Source organism: Amborella trichopoda, chromosome 2 (assembly GCF_054954075.1).
Source record: "Amborella trichopoda isolate Santa Cruz 75 chromosome 2, AtrichopodaSantaCruz75HAP2 v2.0, whole genome shotgun sequence".
NCBI classification, from domain to species: domain Eukaryota; kingdom Viridiplantae; phylum Streptophyta; class Magnoliopsida; order Amborellales; family Amborellaceae; genus Amborella; species Amborella trichopoda.
In genome coordinates, this window is record NC_142337.1 from 44,307,115 (window position 1) to 44,332,593 (window position 25,479).

The 25,479-nt window shown below is 37.6% G+C and overlaps 1 protein-coding gene across 3 annotated transcripts; it reads left to right on the plus strand.

The window, feature by feature from the left end:
- The first annotated feature begins 904 nt into the window (after positions 1–904).
- Positions 905–23,281, plus strand: LOC18440979 (phosphoinositide binding protein). Of its 3 annotated transcripts, XM_088860112.1 has the most exons (4): positions 905–1,127; positions 16,676–16,757; positions 16,839–17,007; positions 19,959–23,281. In XM_088860112.1, exons 3-4 carry the CDS (start codon positions 16,893–16,895, stop codon positions 23,189–23,191), a joined length of 3,348 nt encoding a protein of 1,115 aa, XP_088716238.1. In that variant the 5' UTR covers positions 905–1,127; positions 16,676–16,757; positions 16,839–16,892; the 3' UTR covers positions 23,192–23,281. The 3 variants fall into 3 exon arrangements, with proteins under 3 accessions (XP_088716238.1, XP_006851172.1, XP_088716239.1); XM_006851109.4 differs by lacking the exon at positions 16,676–16,757; XM_088860113.1 differs by lacking the exons at positions 905–1,127; positions 16,676–16,757 and adding an exon at positions 15,875–16,134.
- Positions 23,282–25,479: the final 2,198 nt, after the last annotated feature.

The window sequence follows — 25,479 nt, forward strand, 5'->3', positions numbered from 1 at the left end:
CACATCAAATAGCCAAAATATTGATTAAAAAAACTAAAAAGCCATAACTTCTTTAATATCAAACAACAAACTAAAAACCATAAATCAATAAATTTATAAAACTCACGTGTAAACAGAAAGAGAGATGAAGAGAAAAAAACAACAAAGTACACCTTGTTAAGAGGAGCTCGTGAAACTATGTTGAGAGGTTGAGAGACCTCTATTTATAAAACTTCTAAACCTAATTAAAATAAAAGTCTTAACGTAGCGTGAGATATGAAATCTCTCTCTATCAGCATGTGAGAGATATTTTAGGTGAAGAAATGGTAACTATAGAATTTAAGAAGTAGGTGAGAAATAGATTGAACTCTCTTTCTCTTTTCCCTTTTTTTCCTCTTCTCCTTCCTCTCTCTTGCACGTACTCTTTCTCCTTCTCAAAATCTCTCCTAAAATCTCTCATTCTCTCTATTTTGTACATACTCTATTTCCTTATCAAAATTTCTTCTTAAATCTCTCAAATTCTCCTATTTCTCAATAAGTTATGGAAATAATATCTCTCTTCCTAAAATCTCTACTTTATCTATCTTTTCTTAAAATCTATAGTCTACACTTACAACATTTTAGTCTCTTTCTCTTCCCCTAAACATCGGCTATATGTCCTACAACCTCTATAACATTAAGGTCTCTTCTTATTTCGCGACCGGTGTCCACCCTATAACTCTTGCTTAATGATGTAGTATTATAGAATAGATAAATGGTCTCCTTGTATACAAATCCCAAAAACTATCCCTAGTATAAGTTTTGCCTCGATAGAGTAGATGGATAGATATAGTCCAGCAGGAGATTATATTTTGGTTGCACGACCAAATGTAAAATTTAACCACACTAGCCCCCTAAAAACTTATCCTTCCGTGCCGATTTCAGCAGAAGAAACGAAAATAGGATACGAGCGAAGAAGATTGGACTCTGTAAAGGAGTCATTAATTTTTGGGCCTCTTTGATTTTCCGATTGTTACTCGAATTAGAAGGAAAAAATGTTAGAGAAAATTGGGCTGCCTGCAAAACCATCTCTTCGTGGGAGCAATTGGGTTATTGACGCATCGCACTGTCAGGGATGTTCTTCTCAATTTACCTTCTTCAATCGCAAGGTTCCCATCCTTCTTTAAGTTCTGATTTTTTTTCTCTCTTTTTCTATCTTCTTCTGGTTTTTCAATTTGATCTTGGGAAACGTCTCTGTTTTCTTCTTTTCTTTTCTGATATGGAATGTTTTATCAGTGGAGATTTATGTATGAATATTGATATGGGTTTCTGTCAGGATTTTATGTATTTTCAGCCCAACTTCCATGGATCAGTTGTTTTTTAGGATATGATCATCTGTATATGCTTCATTATTTCTCTGATCTGTGTATGCTTCATTATTTCTCTTTTCTGGTGTGACTTATTTGTCCCTATTTTATTGCTATAGACATGAAAAATTGTGCTTGTTTGCTTATTAAATGTTGGACTTTTTCAGTGCTCAGGTCTTGAATAGAGGTGGTGTTTTGCACTTTTAGAATGAACTCTAGACTCTTTTATATGGTAAACCATGATTCATGTGTACTGGAATGTAAATGATTTTATGCTAACGGTGATGCTCTTTGCTTTTTTGCGTCGTTTCACATGGCCTACATTTCTTAGCTGAACATGCTTTAATGAATTTAGACATGGGAGATGATCTTTTGAGTTGTGTCGAGTAGAATTGCAAACTTTTCACAGAGATTTATACGATCCATGAAATTGGGTTGTAGCTTTTCTAATGGATGCCTTGAATTGGAATCTCTGATAGATATCTTGAATTGTGCAAAATGGCTTGATTCCGCTACCTTTATCATGTATATGAGATTTTTAATGTAATCTTCACTGGTGTTAGGTTCGCTTCATTACTTTATATATGGCTGCTAGCTGATGTCACTTTTTTCTTTTTTCCCTTTAAGTAGAGTTCTAGTATTATGGTAAGATAAGGTTATTAGGTTGTTACTTGTCGAGTGAGATCTTGTTAGGAGATTTTGGGTGGGATTATTGTCTTTTGAGTAAGGAAGGGTTGTGGTGTCTATGAGTTGGGAGTAAGGAAGGGTTGTTGTGGTGTCTATGAGTTGGTGTAGCCAAAGGTTATAAGTAAATGTTGAAGGACGAGTACGAGGAGGATAAGAAAGGAATCAATTCAGTTGTGGAGTCATGTTTTCGCACGAAGAGAAACTCTTCCCACCTTTTCTCTTTTTCTCTTAATTTAATAACCTAAGGTTGTTACATTTGGTATTAGAGCCATATGACCTTGGACATGGCGGACAGAACATGTGGACAAGAAGTTCTACTAGAAGCATATAAAAGGTTTGATCTGAATTTGTAGTGTTGAAGGAAAATTCAAAACAAGCAATGAATATTTGGTGAGATTTTAAAAAAACTCTCTTCCATAGACTCCTAATATGATCAGTCAAAGAAGTGTCAGGCGACAAATCCATTACAAGACACCCAAGATCAGAGCCAATATTGGGGTCTACCTGATCGGATTTGTAGGATCCATTCATACACGTAAGACTTGAGTTCCCCATCAAAGACTCGAGTTCCCCTATTTCAATGGAGACGATCTAACCTGGTGGATCTACAAAGCTGATCAAATCTTTGCCTATCACCAGATCCCAGAACACAAAAAGGTAACAATGGATTATTTTCATTCTTGAAAAAGAGACTCTCAAATGGTATCGATGGATGGAATAGATTACAGTGGTGATGACATGGAAGATATTCACGTATGCATTATGGGCAAGATTTTCGTCTACCGAGTTTGAAAGTTTCTCCAAGGTGTTGGCTACGCGGTGTATACAAGCAACTACAAGGAATATCAGGTAGAGTGAGAAAAAGCTTGCCAGTCAGACAACTGGGTTGTCCAAGGCATTGTTATTTGCTTTGTATGTGGGTTAAAGGATGAGCTTTTTTTGATGTTCAAATGTAAATGTTCAGGGTGATGAAATTGGTGACTGCAATTGGGCTAGCAAAACTTCAAGTTGAGAAGATCACACTGCGTCGGCAACAAGCAAGTCTACCCCAGGGGGGTCTTACTCACTTGCCCCACCAATTGAGAATCCTCAAGCTACCTACATCCCATTCTTTGTTGTCTCACACCTGAGGAATGGTTGAAAAGAGAAAAAGGGGGTCATGCTATAATTGTAATGAGAAATTTACGCAGGGCCATCAATGCAAGAAAAGTAGCGACTCTTATGGCGGGAAGCTGACCAGATTGTAAGGATGGGGAGGGCCCTGAGCATGAAGTTGATCCAAAGAAAGGTGAGATGGATGAGAGTGACCAACAACCTGAAATATCCATGCTGCTCTCTCCGACTCCTTGTCATCAACAAAGAATTTGTATGTGTGGTTTCAACAAATGTCAGCTTATAACCATCTTTATTGTCTTGGGCAGCACCTAAAACTTCATCGATCCCTCCATTGCTTGAAGAAAGGTTGTCACGTGTTGTCCCAAGAAAGATAAGTGTGTAGACGGTGAAAAATTGTACATTTAAAACTGATTTCCATGTGCTTCCACGTGGGGGATGATTAGGAGCCAACAAAGTTTGGAGCCTATTAGCTTTGTATACTAGGTCCCATTGCTTTGGATTTCTCTCATCTATAGATGACATTTTCAAAAAGCGGGGTATGGTACATGTTGTATAGCGCAAATGATTGCCATGCAATGATGGTCTGTAGCCGTTGCATCAAGAACTTACTCAGAAAAATTGAAGGAAAGGGTGTTGGATGATTTATATCATCATCCTCCTAGCTGTATCCCAACTATTTGAGGTTAGCTACACCAATCTTATTCTGCCTTTCTGCTCTATCAATAGCCACATCATCAGTCATATCATAAGACACCATATTTGTTCTTACTATTTCTATCCATGTCTTTTGGGCCTTTTCGTTGCCTTTTTAGAGCTTTCCACTTGAACCACATCACCCCTCGGAACTAGTGTTGTTCTAGGTTGACACTGCACATGACCATACCACCTAAGTCTACTTTGCCTTATATTTCTGCCTATTGTAATTACCCATAAGTTCCCTCGGATGTCTTTATTCCAAATACTAATCTTTTCTTGTCTTGCCACTTATCCATCTAAACATCTTTATCTTAGCTACATTCGTTCTATGGGCATGTTGTTATTTGACTACCCAAATTCCGTCCCATACATCATGGCTGGTTTTACAACTATCTTATGGAACTTTCCCTTCAGTTTCATTAGTATGCAATGATCACTTAAGACTCCAAAAGTACATCTCCATTTCGTCCACCCAGCTCTAGTTTTATCCATGACATCTTCTTCATTCACTCCATTCTCATGAATTATCAACCCTAGATATTGAAAATAATCTCTTGTAGGTACTTCTTGGCTGCCAATCTTAACTAATTTGTCATTTCTAACTTTGCATTGATGCCTTCTCTAGTCTCATCAATTGAAGTTATGCCATTCATAAACAACATACACCATAGTACTTCATCCTTTAGATGCTTAGTTAACTCGTCTATAACCAAAACAAAGAGAGATGGGCTCAACGTTAACCGTGATTTAGGCCTACTGTCACTGAAAATTTACTTGTCTATCCACTAATTGTACTCACACTAATTAGCGCTCCCTCGTATATTTCCCTCACAATGTTAATATGCCCTAGATGCTCCATTTTTTTTCTAACACCTATCAAATTAACTGTCTAAGAAGTGAGTACGCTATTGTATGCTTTTTCTAAACAAAGAAAGACCTTGTGTGACTCATAAGTTTGATCCTGCAGTAGTTTGTACAACTTTGTATGTCTCATTTGTTTTTGTAAATAGGTATCATAATACCTTTTTGCCATTCTTCTGGCGTTTTCTTTGTTCTCCTAATCTTGTTGAAAAGTCTAGCCCATAGTTACCCAAATCTCTCTACTGAGGTCGTGATTCCTGTTCGAAATCCTAATTCGGCGATTCTGACAAGGGATCTTCACAGAAACCGTTTCTTGGAACTTAGGAATCTCGTTTCATACCTTTTTAGGAGTCTCGATTCCATTATTTGTGGAATCTCGGCCCCAAATTTTTCTAATCTCAATTCCGATATTTGTTTAATCTTTGATTGCACGTGTGTTGATTTATGATTCCACATATGATGAATATTTATTCGTTATGGTTTTGAATCTAGAATCACAACATAAAATACCTCGAATCGTAGGAGTAGGGAACTGCAATTCAATCAATGCAAAATTTTGCTTCGACCTCCATAAGATACGAATTTGATGTCAAAATATATCTCTACCTACGTGTTGTTTTTTAATTCATGCAATAATGTATCCATGCGTGTGCTTGATGTTTAGACTGAATTTCTCTCCTACCACAATTGCATAATGTGCATGTAAGCAAAAAAATAACAATAAAATAACAATAAAATAAAATAAATAAAATAATAAAAAAGACAATTTGAAGTACATAATATCCAATTTCCTAAATGGTTACCACTTTTTAAAGGTAATTGGAGTAGAAATCTTCATTCGAATGCTTTTAATAGTGTGAATGCTTCTAATAGTAATAGGACTGGCTCGAATCACATTTCTATTAGTGTTAGGATGGATTGCCTTTTCTTTACAGTGTAATTGGTAACTACAATACATACAACAAATACCATGGTATAGAGAAAATCGTATTTTGTCTATATAATAATGAAATTGAGATCACAATTTAGAAATACGTGGGATAAAATTTTTATCTTTTGTAGATAATTTCCCTAGTGGACTACTTGACCCTAAGTTCAATAGTCAATACATTGACTTCAAATCTGAAGTACCCTTTTACAAGTCTAATAAGAGACATTTGATATTGATTGCTTAAATAGGTTCTAAGTTTATAAAGCACAAGATGCTGTTGATATAGGAAACTTGTTTTTATGGGGCTTTGTACTTGACTACATAGAGTTACAAATCTCGTTTGCCAGTTGGGATCCAGCTCAATTCTAAACCAATATGAATCCCGATTCCAAATTGGCATGAATCTCGATTCCACATACATCAGAAACTCGATTCCAAATATGTCGGAATCAATCAATTCCAAATTGGTATGAATATCGGTTCCACATATATTGAAAACTCGATTCTTAAGACTTCATAATCTCGATTCCTTGGGGGTCGATTTCAATGAGGTAGGAATCTCAAGTCCAAGGAGGTCAGAATCTTGATTCCATATGTGGTGGAATCTCGATTCCATTTTGGTAAATTCTCGATTCCAAAAAAGTAGGAATTTCACTCCCCATGATTCCCATTGTACAGATGTTGATTCTGAAAATAGGAATCTTTTAGCTGGCCGCGACTCTGTGATTTTGGTTCCTAAAATGGTTTGGATTCTCAGGCGTTTTCAACAACTACGGTCTTGGTCAACCAGAATGTGCCAATCTCTCCATGCACTCCCAAACCTCTAGTGGTATACCGTTTGATTCTAAAGCCTTTCTAATCTTCATCTTTCTCAAAGCTTCTTTCACTTCAGATATTCTAATGAATCTAATCCTACAAATGTATCCATGACCTCCAACCTTATTTATGTCAAAGGTTCCTCCTAGCACTATGCTCCTAGAGTGTTTTTCATTTAATAATTTTTAAAATAAATTATCCACCTTTTATTGACCTTGTCATCCTTCATCAAGACCATGTGTCATCACTCTTAATGCATCTAAAATGTTCTAGATCCCTATACTTTCTCTCTCTCATTTTCGGTAGTTTAAAGGCATCATTTTCACCTTCTCTTGTCCCCAATTTATTGTATAGATCATATATGCCTTCAACTTAGCCTTCTTTACTATTCTTTTAGCGTTCTTCTTAGTAGATTTATATTCTTATATGTTTTAATCATTTCTATTCCATTTCCAAGCTTTTAACATGATTGTTTTTTGGAAATATCTTTTTGAACCTCATCACTCTACCACCAAATTTCTTTGTCTGAATGTTTTTTCCTTCCATATGCTCCTAAAACTTCTTTTGCCACTTTCTTAATGCAATCAGCTATCTTATTCCATATAACATTAACTTCATTTGAAGAATTGCAATTTCTTTCTTTTATCAATTTTATTCCTAAATAAATCTATTTCCTTCATTTTTAAATTCCTCCACCTAGTTCTTGGATTGTTATTAATTTCACTCCTTCTCATCCATCTCTTTATGAAAACATTCATAACCATGAGCAAGGTTTCAAAAACAGGTCCACCCGTTGCTTAGATGTCCAAGATCCCGAAGACCGCACGCCTAGGCCTAGACGCCCCATTCTGAGCGACTATACCTGAACGGGCGCCTAGCATCTAGTTCTGGGCGCGCGCCGAAGGCCGTGGGCCTCTATATGAATTTTAAAGTTGGCCAAAAGGGCAAAGGGGGTGATTTTGACTCCCAAAAAGGTATAAATATGTTATGGGGTTATTGTGAACGCCCAAAGTTAAAAAAACACTTCTATAAGCCCTCAATCTCTTAGCTATACCAATTTTTTGTAATCAATTCGGACTCTCACATCCATGTATCTCTCCCCAGTAATACCATGTTAACTTTCTCTAAAAAAACAAAAAGTATTTTTTGTGGTTTGAAGAAGCTTCCTAAACTTTTCTTTTCTCATTAGAATTATTTTTTAGGGTGCTATTGGAGATATTAGAAGACTTTTGAGCTGATTAGTAGCTCGATTAAGGTAAGAAACATCGAAGAGCAGAGATTGGGCAGAACATATTAGTTTGTAATCTTTATTCGAGTCTCAATTTTTGAATTTGAGATGTCTTCTACGAGGTCTACTAGGTGTGGGGATCCGAGATGAAAATATTGTGTTAACCCAGATAAAAATGACAAAAATAAAATTATGTACAATTTTTGTGGACATATTTTCAATGCCGGCATAAATAGATTCAAGAAACATGTTGTCGATATTAGAGGCCCATGTAAGAATGTCCCAACAATTGTAAAGAAAGAAATTTCTGAGTACATTGAAGCTGAAAAAAATAAAAAAAACCAAAAGAAAAGGATATAGCTGAATTGAGGGCAAGGGTCCATATTTTTTATGATGTTGACATTGATGAGGATAAAGAAAGGGAAGACGAGGTAAGCATGGTTGCTAATCAGAGCTTGAAGAGTAAGAGGGGTTTTGGGTCAAGATGCCTCTTATGAAAGGGCATGTTGATAGGTTTTTTACACCTAGCCCCGAGACAGTAATTAGAAAAGGGAAGGGAAAGGGGAAAAAACAAATACACTTAAAACTAAATTTAAGAAGGAAGACAGAGGCTGGGTGGTTTAGCATATTGCTCGTTAGTTTTACCATGAAGGCATTTCTTTAATATCTCTCGTTTGAATTGCTTCCATACAATGTTGAAAGCAATTGGGCAATTTGGGCCAGGTTTAAAAGGCCTAACTCCGTTACGAGATCAGCGAGCCACTATTGAAGAAAGAAGTTGAGCATACTAAGGAATATCTCAAGACCATAAAGATGGGTGGGCTAAATTTGGGGTTTCTACCCTTGGTGAAGGTCTTGCGCTTGGTTGATGCTGATAAGCCCTCTATCGGCTTCATATATGATGCACTTGAAGGAGCTGAGAAGGAGATTACAGAGAATTTGGGCAATGATGAGGCCAAGTATAGCCCGATTTGGGAGATTATAGATTCCAAGTGGGATAGGAAGCTCTATAGACTATTGCATGCAGCGGAGTATTACTTGAACCCCAAATTCTTTTATGTTGATGTTGATATTGAGGCCAAAGATACAATTATGATTGAATGGTTTTAATGAGTGTGTTGAGAGATTAGTTCTCAATTTACATATACAAGATAAGATATCAAGTGAAGAGCTCATTTCGTACAAGTGTGCTTTGATGTCAATCGGGAAAGATATGGCAATAAGACAAAGAAGCAAAGACGAACTAGGTCATAATAATATATTTTGTACTTTTGTTGGATAATTTTCTTTCAAGTTTCTAAAATTATGTATGATAATGTTAAATAATGTTAAATACCTAAGTTAATTACAAAGGTAGCCCCCATTTTGCAGCCCAATGGTGGAGACAACATGGGGTTAGTACTCCACACCTCCAAAAGATGGCTATTCGGATCTTGAGTTTGACTACCTCTTCTGGTTGTGATCGCAATTGGAGTTCATATGATATGGTATTTTATATGCGTTTCTTGTTTACAAGTTCATTTTTCTAATATAGATTCATAGAAGATCATAGTAGTCTGGTAGTCATGCATTTTTTCTTATAGGTGCATACAAAGAAAAACCCTCCCTGCCAAGTATCTTGGCCTCCCTCAGTGCATCGGCTAGCCAAATAAAAACCTTTGGGACCCTATCATTGAGAGGTTCTATCGTAAGCTTGCTGGATGGAAGGGTAGATTCCTCTCTTTGGCAGGTTGTGTCACTCTCATATGTGCCACTCTTTCTAATGTTCCTATGTGCTATGTGTCTCTCTTCCAAATACCCTTAGGTTTGGCACGTCTAGAAAAACTCATGAGAAACTTCTTATTGTTGAGTGATGTCAATAAACACAAGTTCCATCGTTCCAGTTGGGATGGGGTTTGCCTTCCCAAAAGAGATGGAGGTCTATGTATTTGTGGCCTTAAAGTATATGCAAAGCTTTGCTTGGTAAATGGTGGTGGAGGGTAGCTACCCAAGACGACCACCTTTGGCAGTTGGTCTTAAGCCACAAATACCACCTGGATCCGTCCCCCTGGCTCCCTAATGCCTTCCTTAGTGGGAGATCTTCAGGGGCTTGGTGCTCTATTCTCTTTGTCCTTTGGCATTTTTGCTGTCACAATCATTTTAGGGTAAGAGAGGGTACTAGAGTTAGCGTTTGGAGTGACCTTTGGGTTGGTTGCTTCTGTCTTACGTAGCAATTCCATGATCTGTACCTGTTGGCAAGGGATAGAGGGGGCCGTGTCTCCACTATCTTGAGGCCATTGGCGGGGATAGAGTGTGGAACTCCAATTTTAGGAGGCCTCTGCTTGACCATGAGATCCCCCAGTTCCAATCTTTCTTAGCCTTGTTACAGACTTCCTGCCTGCCTGCAAGCGGTGTCAACGCCATCTTTTGGATACCCAGCCCGAGTGGGCAGATCTCAGTTCTCTTTCTATGCGTGATTCTCTCCCTCCACTCCCTCATCTCTGGCCTTCTGCCCCTTAGCCAATCGAGCTTGGCTGCCAGAAATTCCTCCAATATTCAAATGCGTTGCAGACTAGCCATATACCAAAGAGTCTTAACAGTTGATCAACTACAAATTAGATGTCTCCCTATTCCTAATCATGGTTGCCAGAACCTTGGGTGTAAGGCCACGGTCCCACCTTAGGAACTCGATGCCGCGCTTCCTCTAAGCAATCTTAGAGGGAGATAGGTTTAGAGAAATAGGGATCTCACTCCCTAGAAAATGGGATCTTGGTCTACATGCTTGTAAGATCCCTCCAAAGAGAGGAGCTATACTAGTAATTGAACTGTTGCTCCTCGCCTTGGTATTATAGATTTATTTCTTTACAAAATGCAGAACTGTGGTGCATATCACATCGTGGTATATTAGAATTATGGTATTAAAAATTTATAGTTTAATATAACAGTAAGCCAATTGATGATATTATTAAACTATATTATTGTAGTAAATTGGAGTACTATAACTATGGCATTTGCAATATATGGATCAAATGGGCATTGGCTCAATCCTAATTTTATCGTATACAATTATTTGATCTTGTTTTATGCATAGTGGACCTTAGATGCCCTTTGATCCCAGTGACAAGGGATCTTGCTCCCAGGTATCCTAGGATCTAGGTCCCTAACTTGTTGAATATATGGAAGTCGATCCTAACCGTAGGGAGCTTCCACCCTATGGCAGTTCAGCATTCCTCAAACTGATCCCACTCCTGCCTCCAACATCTGTCAGTAATTGATGCCCCCTTTGCAAATCAGCTGCAGAATCCGATGAATATTTGTTTATACCCTGCGAGTGGACTTCTTCCCTATGGGCCGATATCTTGCGGCACACTAATTGGCTTTGGGTTTCCCTGTCCTCCACTCCCCAGCTTTTCCAAGGCTATTTCTCTTTTCCGAGGTCCTCTGCTGGTCATTTCTTGTGGCTTGCAATGGTTGCCTTCAGCCATGGACCACTTGGATCGAAAGGGATAGGTGGATTTTCGATGGCAAGGAATGCACCCTCGAGGCTGTGCTGGACTGCATTAAGGCTATGGTATTTTTTGGGCCAAAAACTCTTGACATTTTAAGCATTATGGCACCTCTGCTTTTCTCCAACATTGGTCGGTCGTCCTCGATAACAGGCCAACTCAAATCCTGCGGTCTTCCCTTTGGAGCCTGCCGGAGTTTGGTATCAACAAGTTGAACTTCGATGGTTACTCTCGTGGCAACCACAGCCCTACTGGCTACAGTGGTCTCTTTAGGGATTGTAATGGCTTCACAATTCTCTCCTACTCGGGATCCATTGGAGTAGCAGATTCAACAACGGCTGAGACTATAATAGCCCTGTTTGAAAGGATGAAACACCTCAGCTCAGTTTAGTCTGAAACACTTATTTTTGAGGCTGAATCTAAGAATGTACTCCACTGGGCTGCTCGGACCTCTCCTTGCCAATGGCATCTATAAACAAGTGAAATGAACTTCAAAGGACATGAGAAGGGATTGTCCTTGTATTAATCACTGATAGTTAGTAAGTTTGTAAAGTGTAGCAATGTAAAGGTGCTAGGGAGCAATTGCGATCAGGTTGATAAGGCAATCACCATGTGAAAGACCATTACAAAAATCAGCATGTGAAATATTTGCTTCAGTAGATTAGAGTACCAACTAGTTGGCATTAAAGTGTAGGAATGGGATGTTATCTCCCTTATGGGCATTGTGCTAGGCACTCAGTTTCAGAGTCACCACATTGTTGTTTCCATGAGATGTGCTGGAAGAATCCAATGTCAAATATAGTTGTGATAACTTTTGTGGGGGAACCTGTGCCATCTCAGTTCCAATAAAAGGTTGACAGTGGACAATCCCATGATTGTTATGTGAAATTAAGACATTAGTATTCTGAAGAAGATATTGTCGAAAATCTGAATATCATTTACAAGGACTAGGAGCAGTGTTTCAAAAAACGCTGGGCGGCGCCAATAGAAAGAAAAGTTGTTTTAAGGGTCATATTTTGTTTTAATAATTAAAAAATATATGATGAGGCATGTTGTACAAGTTAACACATCACTTCATTATCAAGAAAATGAAAGAAAATAAGGAATAGCAGCATAACACATAAAAGTTAGGGGCAGATCAAATTTCTATAGTCCACAAGTGCACATAGCACATACACTCTTCTGTAAAAAATTTATCTCCTCTCTAATAGCATTAGAAACTTTTTTACATGGGGCAACATCCCCATGATACCAGCAAGATGTTTCTTAAACCGGTTTATGCCTCCATTTGTATCATTTTCACAATAATTGTATCTTATGCAATTTTTATCCATAATTCGGGTTATCGTCATATTTCCAACCCTGATCACCAGTTCGATTAGATCCCGAAGAAGACATCTCAAAATAATACAAGCAATCTAAAAAAAAAAAGATTTTTACTAACTTTGATTTCTCGATCTCCAAACTTCCACCTCTAAAATGTTTTCAAAGTCAAAATCTTCTAAAATAAATCCTCTAAATAGACTTATTAAACTTCCAAAACTAAATCTAATCTCAATGGGGATATGTTTTAATCGAATTCTCGTAACTTTGAGAAACCCTTCGATCCTATGGAAATCACAAAAATTAGTTTTTTGAGGTTTTTCTCTCTCTAAAACAATCTCTAATGGGGTTTAGGTGTCAAATGAACCCACCCTTATCCCCTTTTTTTATTAAAGAAAGACCCAAAAATACCTCTCAACATGGGGCATTTTCGCCCCTGGGCAGGATGCAAGCCCTGGGCAGCCACCAAGGGTTGGGCATTGGGCGCCCGCCTAGGTGGGCTCCCCATCATCTAGGCGGCCACCTAGGGGTAGGCTGCCTAGGCCTAGGCAAGGCTCCCAAGCCCTCTGGACTGCTTAGGCATTGGGTGGTCCGTCTTTTAGAACGTTGACCAAGATAGTGGCATTATTATTAGATGATTGCAAACAGACAAAAAATAGTTTATTGCAAACTGGCTGAATAATGGTGTACCTCTAAATCTCTCAATATATGCTTGAGGACGTGTTTGAAATAATGACGTTTAAGAATGGGCTTAAAGCTAGGTGATCAAGGTGGTGGGGCACCACAACATGACATCTTGAGTTCCATTCCTATCATGAGCAATGGACCTCTTTGCCGCTGTATTACCCCAAAATTAAAGAAAGGAGAGAATGACATTTGGTAAGATAGCCAGTGGAAGTCATGCACACCTTCACATTGAGGTGCTAATGAATGCCAGTATTCACCTCGATTCAAAGTAACTACCACTTTTGCGTAGCCACAAGAACTTTGTGTACTGACAGTGGTCAATTGGCTAAATATTGTGGAGGTCTCACAATCAATCACATACTTCTATGAGTCCTCTTAGAGACAAGCCCAATTGTTTTGGAATCTATGGTCCCCTTGAGTCTTGTTGCTGTAGACCCACTTGCAGCCGACCCCATACTTTCCTAGGTGTAGATCCTCAATAACCAAAGTATGAATTCTGTGAAGAAAACTGTTTTTTTGGAATGTTTGCTTCTTTTTTGGGAAATGCATGTTTTTCACAATGCATTTACTGGAATCTTGTCTTGGTGCAAATTATTGGGGAGGTCTAGAAATGGTGCTCTGTCAAGAAAAAGAAGGCGAGAAGCAAAGATTCATTTTGATTAAGCTTTTCTTCTTCTTCTTCTTTTGTTTTATGGGCGTGTTGGGGTGGTGGGGCAGGTGTCTTGATTCTCAAATAAGTTTTTAGGTCAGAGGTAGACAAGGAAGAATCTAGAAGGCACTTCCTTATAAGAGAATTAAAGCATGCATAGCATAAGGCTTAGAGTCAGTGGAAGCTGAATTGATTTGAAGATTTGCCAATGGTACTTCCTAGTAATAGAAAAGGATTCACTAGAAGGATCCCTGCTCTTGTAACCTTATTAAAAAGGTACATAGCCACCATATATGTATCCAGCTAATGATTACATCATTTATCATTTAGGTGGAAGAGCAAAATAGAAGCATCAAATTACTCTTAGCTTGAGACTGTTAGGATATTCTTGAGTCAATAACTAACAAGAGAGGTAGGTTTGCAAGAGCAGACTTTTAGTCCATTAATTTTCAATTGAAAGAATCTTAAATATTGGTGGGTATGCACTTGAGTGGTACTGTCTTCTTATTTTGACAGAAATTTGATTTCAGTAACATGTTGGGTGGTTGTCATTTAGTAAAACTCTCTAAAAAGTTAGACTACCAGTTTTTGTTGCATTTAGTAAAACCAGATATATATATAGAAAGTTCTCAATAATGTAAATTTAAATATTAAAAGGTAACCTTGGGCATAGCTTTGGATGGTTTCCATGCATCCAACACTACAACTTCAAAATATGATTTACTTTTAAGAAATCATGATTGAAAAGGAATAGCAGTGATTCTGTTAGACATGCATGCATACACTTAAGGAAATCATTGTTAGCAGTCAAGAACTGTTATTACAATTACAAGTAAAACAGTTTTATGAAAGCATGCAGCACAAAATTAGTATGTCTTCAATCCTTCAATAAAAGCCCTGACAAATTGTCTTGTGACACATGTTTTGGTTGAAATCCTGATTAACTGAACTAATTTAAACAGTAATGTGCACAAGATTTCAGGTATCATCTGCAGATAAAGTTCGTGAACTAATGAACTAATGGATAAATTTATGGTTTCTCTTGAATAATCATGATTGATGATTATTAGATATTTTATGTGATGAATGTCAACATTTACCTAAATAAGTTGGAGTTTCCAACTTCCAAACCAATGACTGGAAATAAGAGTCAACTTGCTTTTTTCCCAGAAACAGTAGTTGTCATCAGTGGTTGTTCTTTCCAAATTTTAGGGACATTGCTTGAAATTAAAAAAGTGAATGTCTTATTTTTGGCAAGATTAAGGTTCCGGTGTTGCCAAATGTTCTGAAAACACTTTCCTTCCCTTATTCCTTGATGGAATTTCTTTTGATTGGTGATGATTATGCGTTACATTTATTTTAAGACAAGCATTACATCATTGTATGTATCATTATCATGACATAGAAGAAGATAAAAGCAATATAAAACACTCTTCAATAAGGGTTGTGCAAGGTAATCCAAGAATGAGCTTGACATTGCCACTTAACTTTTTGTGTGAATCCATGAGCTCATTGGCTGCCACAAAACATGGGGAAAGGACATGGAAAAACTCTCTAGTCTCATAGATCCCTTCCATGATACCAGAGTTCTCCAATGGGCTTTACTCATGTATTTTAGCCATTTATTGATCTTCACAAAATACCCTCTCATGGTGCTTTGAGAAATAACAGAGAATGCTCTAAGCCCCATGAGCAATGCTCTTGCCTCTGATCTGATAGTATCTCAGATCTCTCTAGGACTACTAACAAAGGCCTTGAGCAGGGTTGCTTGGATTAACTGCTTTTGAAATTCAACCCAAAGGAACCTCAACAATTGCCCATTCCCTCACTATTAAGACCTCCGTATATATAATATTTCTTCAACAACATAAAATTCTCTATCTTTGTGCTTGGAACTCATATCTCAGCTAAAATATGAGTTGATTGAAGATATCTTGATTTCTCAAATTGACTCATCTAAGTATCTTGTTAGTCCTGTCCCTCCAAATTCTCCAAAATGCTTTCTAAATGATACAACCTTGTGCAATCGGAGGATAGGGTGGGGGGTGGAAACCCTATGACCAGCCTTAGAGGTTTCTTTTTTTAAAAAGTGATATCGTCTATGGCATCAGGTATTAAATTCTGAACAGCTGGAGATGCTGACAGTTTCTTCATTGTTCCTGCACATTATACTTAAGTGCGAGGCTTGAGTCCCTTGTGCTGAGAAGGACGATGGGGATGCAGGGTAATACCAAACCAAATTTAGTTGGGAAGGAAACCCCTCAGGATAAGTAAGTGGGTGTTTAGAACGGCTCGGCTGAAAAAGGTGCCCCGACTATCATGTGGGCAAGGTAAATTAAATGGATACTGCTTCTGATTTTTTTTTTTTGATAACTGATACTGCTTCTGATCAAAGGTAATTCAAGTATGGAGTGGATGGCATTGACTGCAAAGTTGGTGGTCTTTGATCAATGCAGAATATATATGTTCTATTGCTGTGGTAGGTCTGTCTGATGTGCGATCATAAGGAAGGTGTAAACGTTTATTGCAAATTTTTTGACTAAAATTTTTATACTTGGTTCAGAATAGATGCCAAGTCTTTTACATGAATGGCAAATAAAATGGAGTGCCTCTGATTAGTAATTTAGTTATTAAGATGTTTGTATATTGTTGAACACAAATTATTGTTTTTCATTTGTGAACACAGTGTAGATGATTTTGTTTCTCTCAATTGATTAGTTTTTCATTTTGGTGCAATCTATCTGAAATTTTTAACTAATGCAGCTTGATTTTCACCAGTCTAGTGATTCCCGATCATGAAATATATTATGTTAATAATTTTGCTTGATTCATATGGTGAGTAATTGATTATATTTTGGGTCATAAAACCAGCATATGGAGATGGAGGCTTCTTTTCTAAGATCTTGGCTCTCTTAATCAACTAGAATAGTGTGGTGGCATTGCTCTTTACAAGGTTTTAATCTCATAATTTATTTCTGACTGTGCCAAGTCTGCAAATGTTGGTTTCCATTTTGATTTGCTTTTATGGATTCAGCATCATTGTCGAAGATGTGGAGGCTTGTTCTGCAACAACTGCACCCTGCAGAGAATGGTTCTCAGGGGGCAAGGTGATTCTCCAGTGAGAATCTGTGATCCCTGTAAAACACTTGAGGATGCAACACGTTTTGAACTTCGTTCTGGACACCGGTATCGAGCTGGTAAAGGTACATTTCATCCTGCAGTTCTGTCACTATTATGTGAATATTAAATGGCCCTTTGACTATTTTCAAGATCTTTTTATATTTATAATGATTAAACTTCTGTTTGTTCTATCCAGCTCTTAGGACAAATCATCTCATATCATCCTTAAGCAGAAGTTTTACTTCTGACTTAATTGCTTCTTTGTTTACAATTAACAGACATAGAAGTGATTTTGGAGGCATCTTCTTTTCAGCTATCCATTAGGGTGGCATGAAAAAACTCTCTTCATTTTTATGGGCATGATATCAATACTTTGGGAGCTGAACTTCTGCCAAAACAGCTAATGAGAGTATCAGCAGTTGGGTTGTTGGCAACAGTGTGACAAATGGAGATTATGCTTGACACATTCATTTTTGGATGTTTGCGGATCATAAAAATGTAACAAATGAAGTTTTTAGTACATGTAGTTTTTGTGATCTATGAAGTGCTTGTAGTCTGATAGTCTGGTTGTTCCGTTGACAGTTCTAGTCTAACTTGGTGGTCAATTATCAGCAACTCCTGATAATTGAGGCGTATCCTATATATTTCCTAAGGTTATGACTTGTCAGCCACCATTCACATTTTGTAGACAAACCGATGTTGGATTCTTGCTCACATCAACCTGTAAGGGAATATAGATTTACTTATAAATTAATGGATCGTTAAATGCAAAATCTGCTTTTGCATATCTAGGTTACTAGAACAAGGTGGATAGTCTACAGAACAAATCCCAAGTATAGGTAAGGGAATTCCCATACCATGTAACAGGAAGTAATGCCGCGGATCTCTTCCTTTTACTTTTTTCATACATTAATATGTTGCACTTCACATACTTGATCAGGGTTGCTTATAAAATTTAGATTGTAGAAAACACTTAGCCTATCTTTCTGTTGCAGAAAAATAGGAAGATGAAGAGGTTTCTTTTCTCATTGTAGTTGTCTGGATGCTCTCTCTCTCTCTCTCTCTCTCTATATATATATATATATATATATATATATATATATATATATATATATATATGAAAAATCTTCCGAACGCTTATAGGCAAAATGAATAGTTATTTCACCTACCCTCATCACCATCCAATCTTCATCGTACGGTCACAGTTGTTCGGTGGTGCTTCAATTTTTTTTTTTTTCCTATAAATCCAAATTACTTGACTCATCACCATCCAAACTTCATTGCACAGTCACAGTTGTCCGGTAGTGTTTCAATTTTCATTTTTTTTTATTAATCGGAATGATCTGATGTTTGGAGCGTTTGTACATATTAGTGAGGCGCACTTAATAAAAATATAAAAAAAATATTTGGTAGAATATAAATTGACCAAAATACCCTTAAATTTTCAGGGGTATTTTGGTCAATTTCTATTTTTGGAATTATTTTTTTATATTTTATTAGATTCTCCTATTTTTGATGAACATACGCTCCAAATTTCAGATCATTCCGATTTGTAGAAAAAAAAAAATTCAAACAATATTGGACAACTGTGACCGTGCGATGAACTTTGGACGGTGATGAGCATAGGAGAAATCACTGTTCATTTTCGCGGTAGTGTTTGCCATATATATATATATATATATATATATATATATATATATATATATATATATATATATATATATATGGAAAAAGTTGGGAACAACCCACTAGCTGATAGCTACAGTATAAGCCCAATGGGCTAGATTGAATCTGGGCTAATCCAATGGTCACAATTGTATTTTGTATTTTAATTTTAATTTTTTCTACAAATCCAAATTACTTGAAATTTTGAGCATCTAGTATATAAAAATAGGAGAATCTAATAAATATATCTAAACAATAATTTACAAAAAATAAATTGACCAAAATGCCCCTGAAACTTTTAGGGGTATTTTGGTCGTTTCATAGGTATTTTGGTCAATTTAATTTTTGCGAATTATTTTTTTATATTTTTATTAGGTGCGTCTTGATGAGAAGAATGGACGCTTAAAATTTCATGTGATTTGGATTGGTAGAGAAAATATTAAATTATATTACAAAATGAGGTCGTGGCCGTCACATTAGCTCAAATTCAATCTAGGCCGTTGGGCGTACACTGTAGCTGTCAGCTAGTGGACTGTTCCCAGCCATATAGTATATATATTGTTTTTCCCCTCTTGTGTTTGGAACTTAACTAAAGAGGAAGCAAGGTTGTGATCTTGTCGTAGATTGTAGGAAGCATCCAAGGGCCTGAAGAGCTTGCACTCCACAAGTATACGTACATCACTTTCAATACACAGTTACTAGTGCAAATAAGTGTTCATAAATATCCTTTGGTCCAAGAGGAAGGGCATTCTAGAATTATATTCTTTGACATATGTGCATAGCTAGCCTTTACATTTCTCATCCATAGATCCAAGAAAACCTGCCACATCAGTTGGCTGCAACTACCATCAAATAGGTAAGCATGTGGCACCCAAATGTAGGCCATGTCAAAAATATTCTAGGGACAGACTCCAAACATACTGCTCATTATTCTTGATGCTTGAGAACAGCCATTAGAGTGTCCTGCTTATCCATGGTATCAGGAATGTACGTATCTGACAAGAAGCCTCTTGTGCTAGTTCCTCTTGAATCTTCTTATCGCCTAAATGATTGCGAAAGAATGAGGTGACTGCATCAACTTGTATCTTGTGATTTCCGATCTTGAGATAAGCAACATTCTCACATTTGCCGGATGTGTTATTTTAAGATGTGATAACTACTCATAATGACCTGATATAACTTAAGCAATTGAAATTTTCTAAATCAATCACTACTTAGGGAACAAATTGTAAATTCTCAAAGAACAATAGCAATTGGCATTTGACTTTATAATTTCCCAAGTTTTGTGTGTTTTTATGTTTTGTAGATTGTACATATGAGGAGCATCAGTGGTTGTATCATTAAACTAAAAGTTAGTCTTTTTCTACAGGTGGATCAAAGCAAGCACCTAAATTGGAGAATCAAGCTGTGGAGCAGATTCTTGGTGCTGACAGAAAACAACCTCTTCAATCAGTAGAGGAAACCAACCCTGATGAGGGTTCTGATCTTAATAGTGCTTTCACCAGTGGTTCCTGTTCTACTTCACAGAAAAGCATCACCACTCACGAGAGAAAAGATGATATCCTTAGGAGTAACTCAATTGAGGTATGTAGACAAGGTTCAGATGAGATGGACACCCAAAGCCCAGACGAGTTGCGAAGACAGGCACAGGAAGAGAAGAAAAAGTATGGTATACTAAAAAAAGAAGGTAAATCTGATGAAGCACTTCGAGCCTTTAAGAGGGGCAAAGAGCTTGAAAGGCAAGCGGATGCATTGGATATTGCATCGAGGAAGAGCCGGAAAAAGGCTTCAAGCTTTAGCAATCGAGCTTCAAATGAGAAAACTGATGGGTCTGTAAACTCCACAAGTGGTACTAAGCTTTCATCGGGAAGGGTAAAGGAAGAAAAGAATGACCTCGCAAGTGAACTGAAAAGCCTTGGGTGGTCTGATGCAGATCTGCACAATGGTGATAAGAAGCCCAAAAATCTCAGCTTTGAGGGTGAACTCTCAAACCTTCTTGGTGAAGTTCCTCAAAAATCTAGTTTTGGTCAGGAATCCAGTGGGATTGAAAAGTCCCAGGTGCTTGCTCACAAAAGAAAGGCTCTTGTTCTTAAGCGTGAAGGTAAACTTGCAGAAGCAAAAGAAGAACTCAAGAAGGCGAAAGTTTTAGAGAAACAGTTAGAGGAACAGGAGTTTTTTGGTCAAGATGAGGAATCTGATGATGAGATTGCTGCACTGATCAGGAGTATTAATGCTGAACAGGAAGATGATTTACCCACGAATATTGAACACCACTCTGGCTTTGATTTCACCCAGATTCAAGACATTGGAGATGATGTGGCCCTCGAAGTGACTGATCATGATTTGAATGATCCAGATATAGTTGCAGCCTTGAAATCTTTTGGCTGGGGTGAAGAAATGGATGAGACAGATACCAGTGCATGTGATACTGCTCCTAAGGATAGGGAAGCATTAAAGGCTGAGGTGCTTTCCTTGAAAAGAGAAGCGCTTAGACTAAAACGTGCTGGAAATGCTTCAGAGGCAAGGGAGATACTAAAGAAGGCCAAACTACTAGAGAAAGACCTTGAGAATTTGCAGTCTCAACAGGGTGACGGGCTTGGGGCCTATGAAGAAACCATTACAACTGCTAGTTTGACAAAGAAAAAATCAGATATTCAGAGAGAGCTGTTAGGCCTCAAAAGAAGGGCTCTTGCTTTGAGAAAGGAAGGACTAGTAGATGAAGCTGAGGCAGAGCTAAGAAAAGGGAAAGTCCTTGAACAAGAACTAGAAGAGATGGAAAACAATTCCAGTAGGACTACTGAAGTGAGATTTAATACAAAGGGTCTAAAACAGGGCAATACAGGCATACCTGCTGGGGATTTGTCTGCTCGAGTGGACGAGGATGATGCAGATGTATCAGAACAAGATATGCATGATCCAGCTCTATTATCTCTTTTAACTATTTTGGGTTGGAAGGACGATGACCAGCCAGGTATCTCCAATTCAGAAACAGGAAATGTCAGAATTGAAGGGAAAGACTCAGACTCATCTGAAATGATGAAAGATCCGAGAGTGCCTAAGGAATCTTCTGAAAAAATATATATTGATGTTGAGTATTCGGCTATTATCTCTCCTGTAATCTCATTCCGCCCGGTAAGAAGTAAAGCAAATGTCCAAAAGGAATTGTTAGGGATAAAGAGAAAGGCTCTTGCGCTAAGAAGGCAAGGAAAGTCCGATGAGGCGGACGAAGAGTTGCAGAAAGCCAAGGTTTTGGAGGCTGAGATGGAAGAAATAGAGTCTTCCCAGAAAACTCAAGTTCTGGGGAAGAAAGATACAGATCTTAAGGTGGAAAACCAAGGCAGTGTGCCCATTGCCAATAAAGAGGAACAAGGTAAGAAGGTTGCAGAGGGAGGTATAAGTGATGATATATCATACTCAGTAAACATGGATTTGACAGAGAACCAAGCTTTAACTTCAAAAGTAACTGACACTCAGTCAGTGCAAATACTCGATCTTCTATCTGGGGATGCTTATACGACAAACAATTTGAATTCAGCCCCAATCATTTTACCCAACGACAATCATTCTGTTCATCATGATGCTTCTGAATTTATTGTAGAAACTCAAGGACCATCAAGCAAACCAGCTGAAATCCTCAAATCAGTGGTTCATGTATCAGAAAAATTGTCCACTCCTAATGAGAGGGGAGAACAGTTTGTTCAAGCCATGGAGAGTAGCCTTATCCATGAAGAGGATGCTGCTAATGAGAGGAGAGAGAAGTTGGCTGAACCCATGGAGAGAAAGCATGTCCATGAAGCAGATGCTTCAATAGAAACAAGTGCTCCTAAGATCTCTCTCGCTGTTCCTAGTGACCGAAACTCTTCTCAGCTAGCTGTACTTGCTCATAAAAAAAATGCTCTAGCACTTAAAAAAGAAGGGAAGTTAGCAGAAGCCAAAGAGGAGTTGAGGCAGGCTAAGCTCCTAGAGAAGAGCATAGAAACAGGCCAAGTTGCCAATACTACACCATCAGTCTCCACTTCAGATGATATTTCAAACATTAAAGAGGAAAAACAAAATCAACCCCGAAGACCTATTTCAAGTCGTGATCGTTTCAAATTACAGCAGGCATCATTGGCACACAAGCGCCAGGCCCTTCGACTGAGAAGAGAGGGCCGGATAGAGGAATCAGAAGCAGAATTTGAGCTTGCGAAGTCCCTTGAAGCACAAATGGAGGAGATAGATGGCTGTGGCTTGGAGGCTGATAAGCATGGGGCTAATGATGTTGAGGCAGGAGATGAAGCCATAGTTGATGATCTTCTTGATCCTCAACTCTTGTCTGCACTACAGGCTATTGGATGGAATGATGCACATACTTTCTCAAAGAATCCAAATAACTCTTCAGAAGCCGAAGTGAAGGCGCCATCAAAGCCACATGCGATACGGATTAGTAGTATTGGGGCGAAAGGAAACTCTAGTGTTGAGAGAGCTAATCTGGAAGAAAAGATGAAAGCAGAGAGAATGCAAGCTTTCAATTTGAAAAGAGCAGGGAGACAACCTGAAGCATTAGAAGCACTTCGTCGGGCCAAGCAATTTGAGAAGAGACTAAATCAATTGTCATCATAACTTCGTGATGTACATGTACATTATTTCAAATTTATTGTATAGGACCTGACAATATTTATAGGATGCAATGAAACTTAATGGGTTTTGTTAGTTTGTGTAATTGTAGAGTACTGCTTGTACTCTGTTTATAGTTTCATATTGATGAGCTTAGAGGGCGATGAGGGATAAATATTTATTTCTTTTTGGAAGATGTGTAATGCCATTTGCATTTAGCTTAGAGGGCGATGAGGGATAAATATTTATTTCTTTTTGGAAGATGTGTAATGCCATTTGCATTTAGCTCAGCTGGAAACCCAAAACTCTCTTTAGATATTTATGAACACTGATTCCTACATAGGAAGGAAACCCATGTTGCTACATGCATGTTCCTTTTGGCGATTTACCACTAATCACATGCCAAATGTAATCTGATGACTGCATCATTTTTCTTTTTCACTCGACCTTTTGAATTTTCTAAGCCGATAATTCCACAGTTTGTAACATAATATTTTGCATTTACCTGTAATCTAATGATGTTGAAGAATTAAATTAGTTTTCGTTAGCAGCCAAAGAAACTCATACAGGAAACCAGAGTTTGATTATTCAGGCGAGCCAACTCAGACTTGCCCAAATAACTTGGACTCGCCACCCTTGCGAACCCAAGTATCCTTGAGTTGGACGGTCCGACTTGGGGATCATAAAAAATATTCAATTTTTTTTTTATAACAAATCTGAAAAACAAGAAATTTATTTGTAAAATGCTTTTTTATGTTTTCTATCATTTTGGCAGAGATTAGAAAGTGTTTTGGCCATAAATACTTATTTTTTATTAGATGTGTTCTTTTTTATTTTTATTTTAAACATATTTTTCTTAATTTTTGGAATTTTTTGTATTCTTTTTTTATTTTTTAACACTTTGGCTTGTCAGGATCCAGAATAACTCGGACTCAAGCTTGTGTTACTCCGCTCGGGCATGGGAGGAGTCCCGTACCCGAGTTGTGCTTTTACACAGGGCAGGCAACTATATACCCAGTGCACAAGATGTAAAAGAGATGAAATCCATTCAAGTACACAATCATCATTATGAGCCAATGTACATACACATAAACTCATGTCTGCTTTGTGAGCCGCTCGTTTCATCAGGAATGTCCTGCAATGTCAAACCCCAGTTGTCTGCTGGTATATAGAAGGTCCAACATAACAAGGATGAGTATCATATGCCTGCACATGGATGAAGGTTATGTTGTGCTTACATCCATGGATAATCCCATCATTCGTTTTCATGTTTGCATGCATGATAAAAACATGCATGTAATCATCTGCACAAGCCGATACATTTCTCACCTGCCTATATGCATGAGTAGGGATGGGCATATATACATATGGTTGCATTTCGAATGATCGATTCTTTTTTTTCCTTGAATCCGAGTTTGGTAAGTTCCCTGAAGGATTGATAGTTTATGGTGCATTGATCCTTATCCATGCGACTTAAGAAGTAGTTTTATCTAATTTCATCTTTTCAGTCACATATTGGGTCCTTTTCATAGAATTTGTAGTATTTCCAGATTGGTGTTTGGGGTAGTTGGATTATGAATCTGTTGCTTGATTCCCTTGTCTCTTTCCAAGAGCACAATCATCATTGAGCTTTGGAGTCAGTTCTTAAGTCCTTTCTCATGGTTATATATAAAGAAATATATACGGTGAGACCATTTACTTTGAATAGGAGGTTACAATTACTATTCGTCGTTAGATGTGAAATTGGGAAAAGACAATGATAATGATGTACAATCTGGTGGTTTAGAATTTGTCATTAACTAAGCACAATGTTTGTCACAAAATTCTTCGAATGTTGTGACGCATATTTCAATCTATTAAATATTACATCCAATGGCTAACGATTGTGACCTCCTTCTAAGGACAAGCTTTCTATACTTCCCCTACAACATAAACTTTATATGCTTCCCCTTATCCAAGCGTCCATTATGAATGGAAGGCTAAAATTATCCCAATCACAATGTCACATCTCCACACTAGCTTTTTTTTTTTTTTTATACAAAATATTTCGGTACCAAATTTGAATGTCCAATCCTCTATTAAACTCGCAATTGTAAAACAAATAAAAACAATATTCACAATAAAATAAATGATCAAAATACCCCTGAAAGTTTCAAGGGGTATTTTTGTTATTATATTTTATTGAAAAATTATTTTTAATATTTTTTAGAAGTGCGCCCCAATGAGAAGATGGCATGTACCAATTTACTATTCATACATTTTGTATTAAAAAAATTAAAAATAATATACTCTAA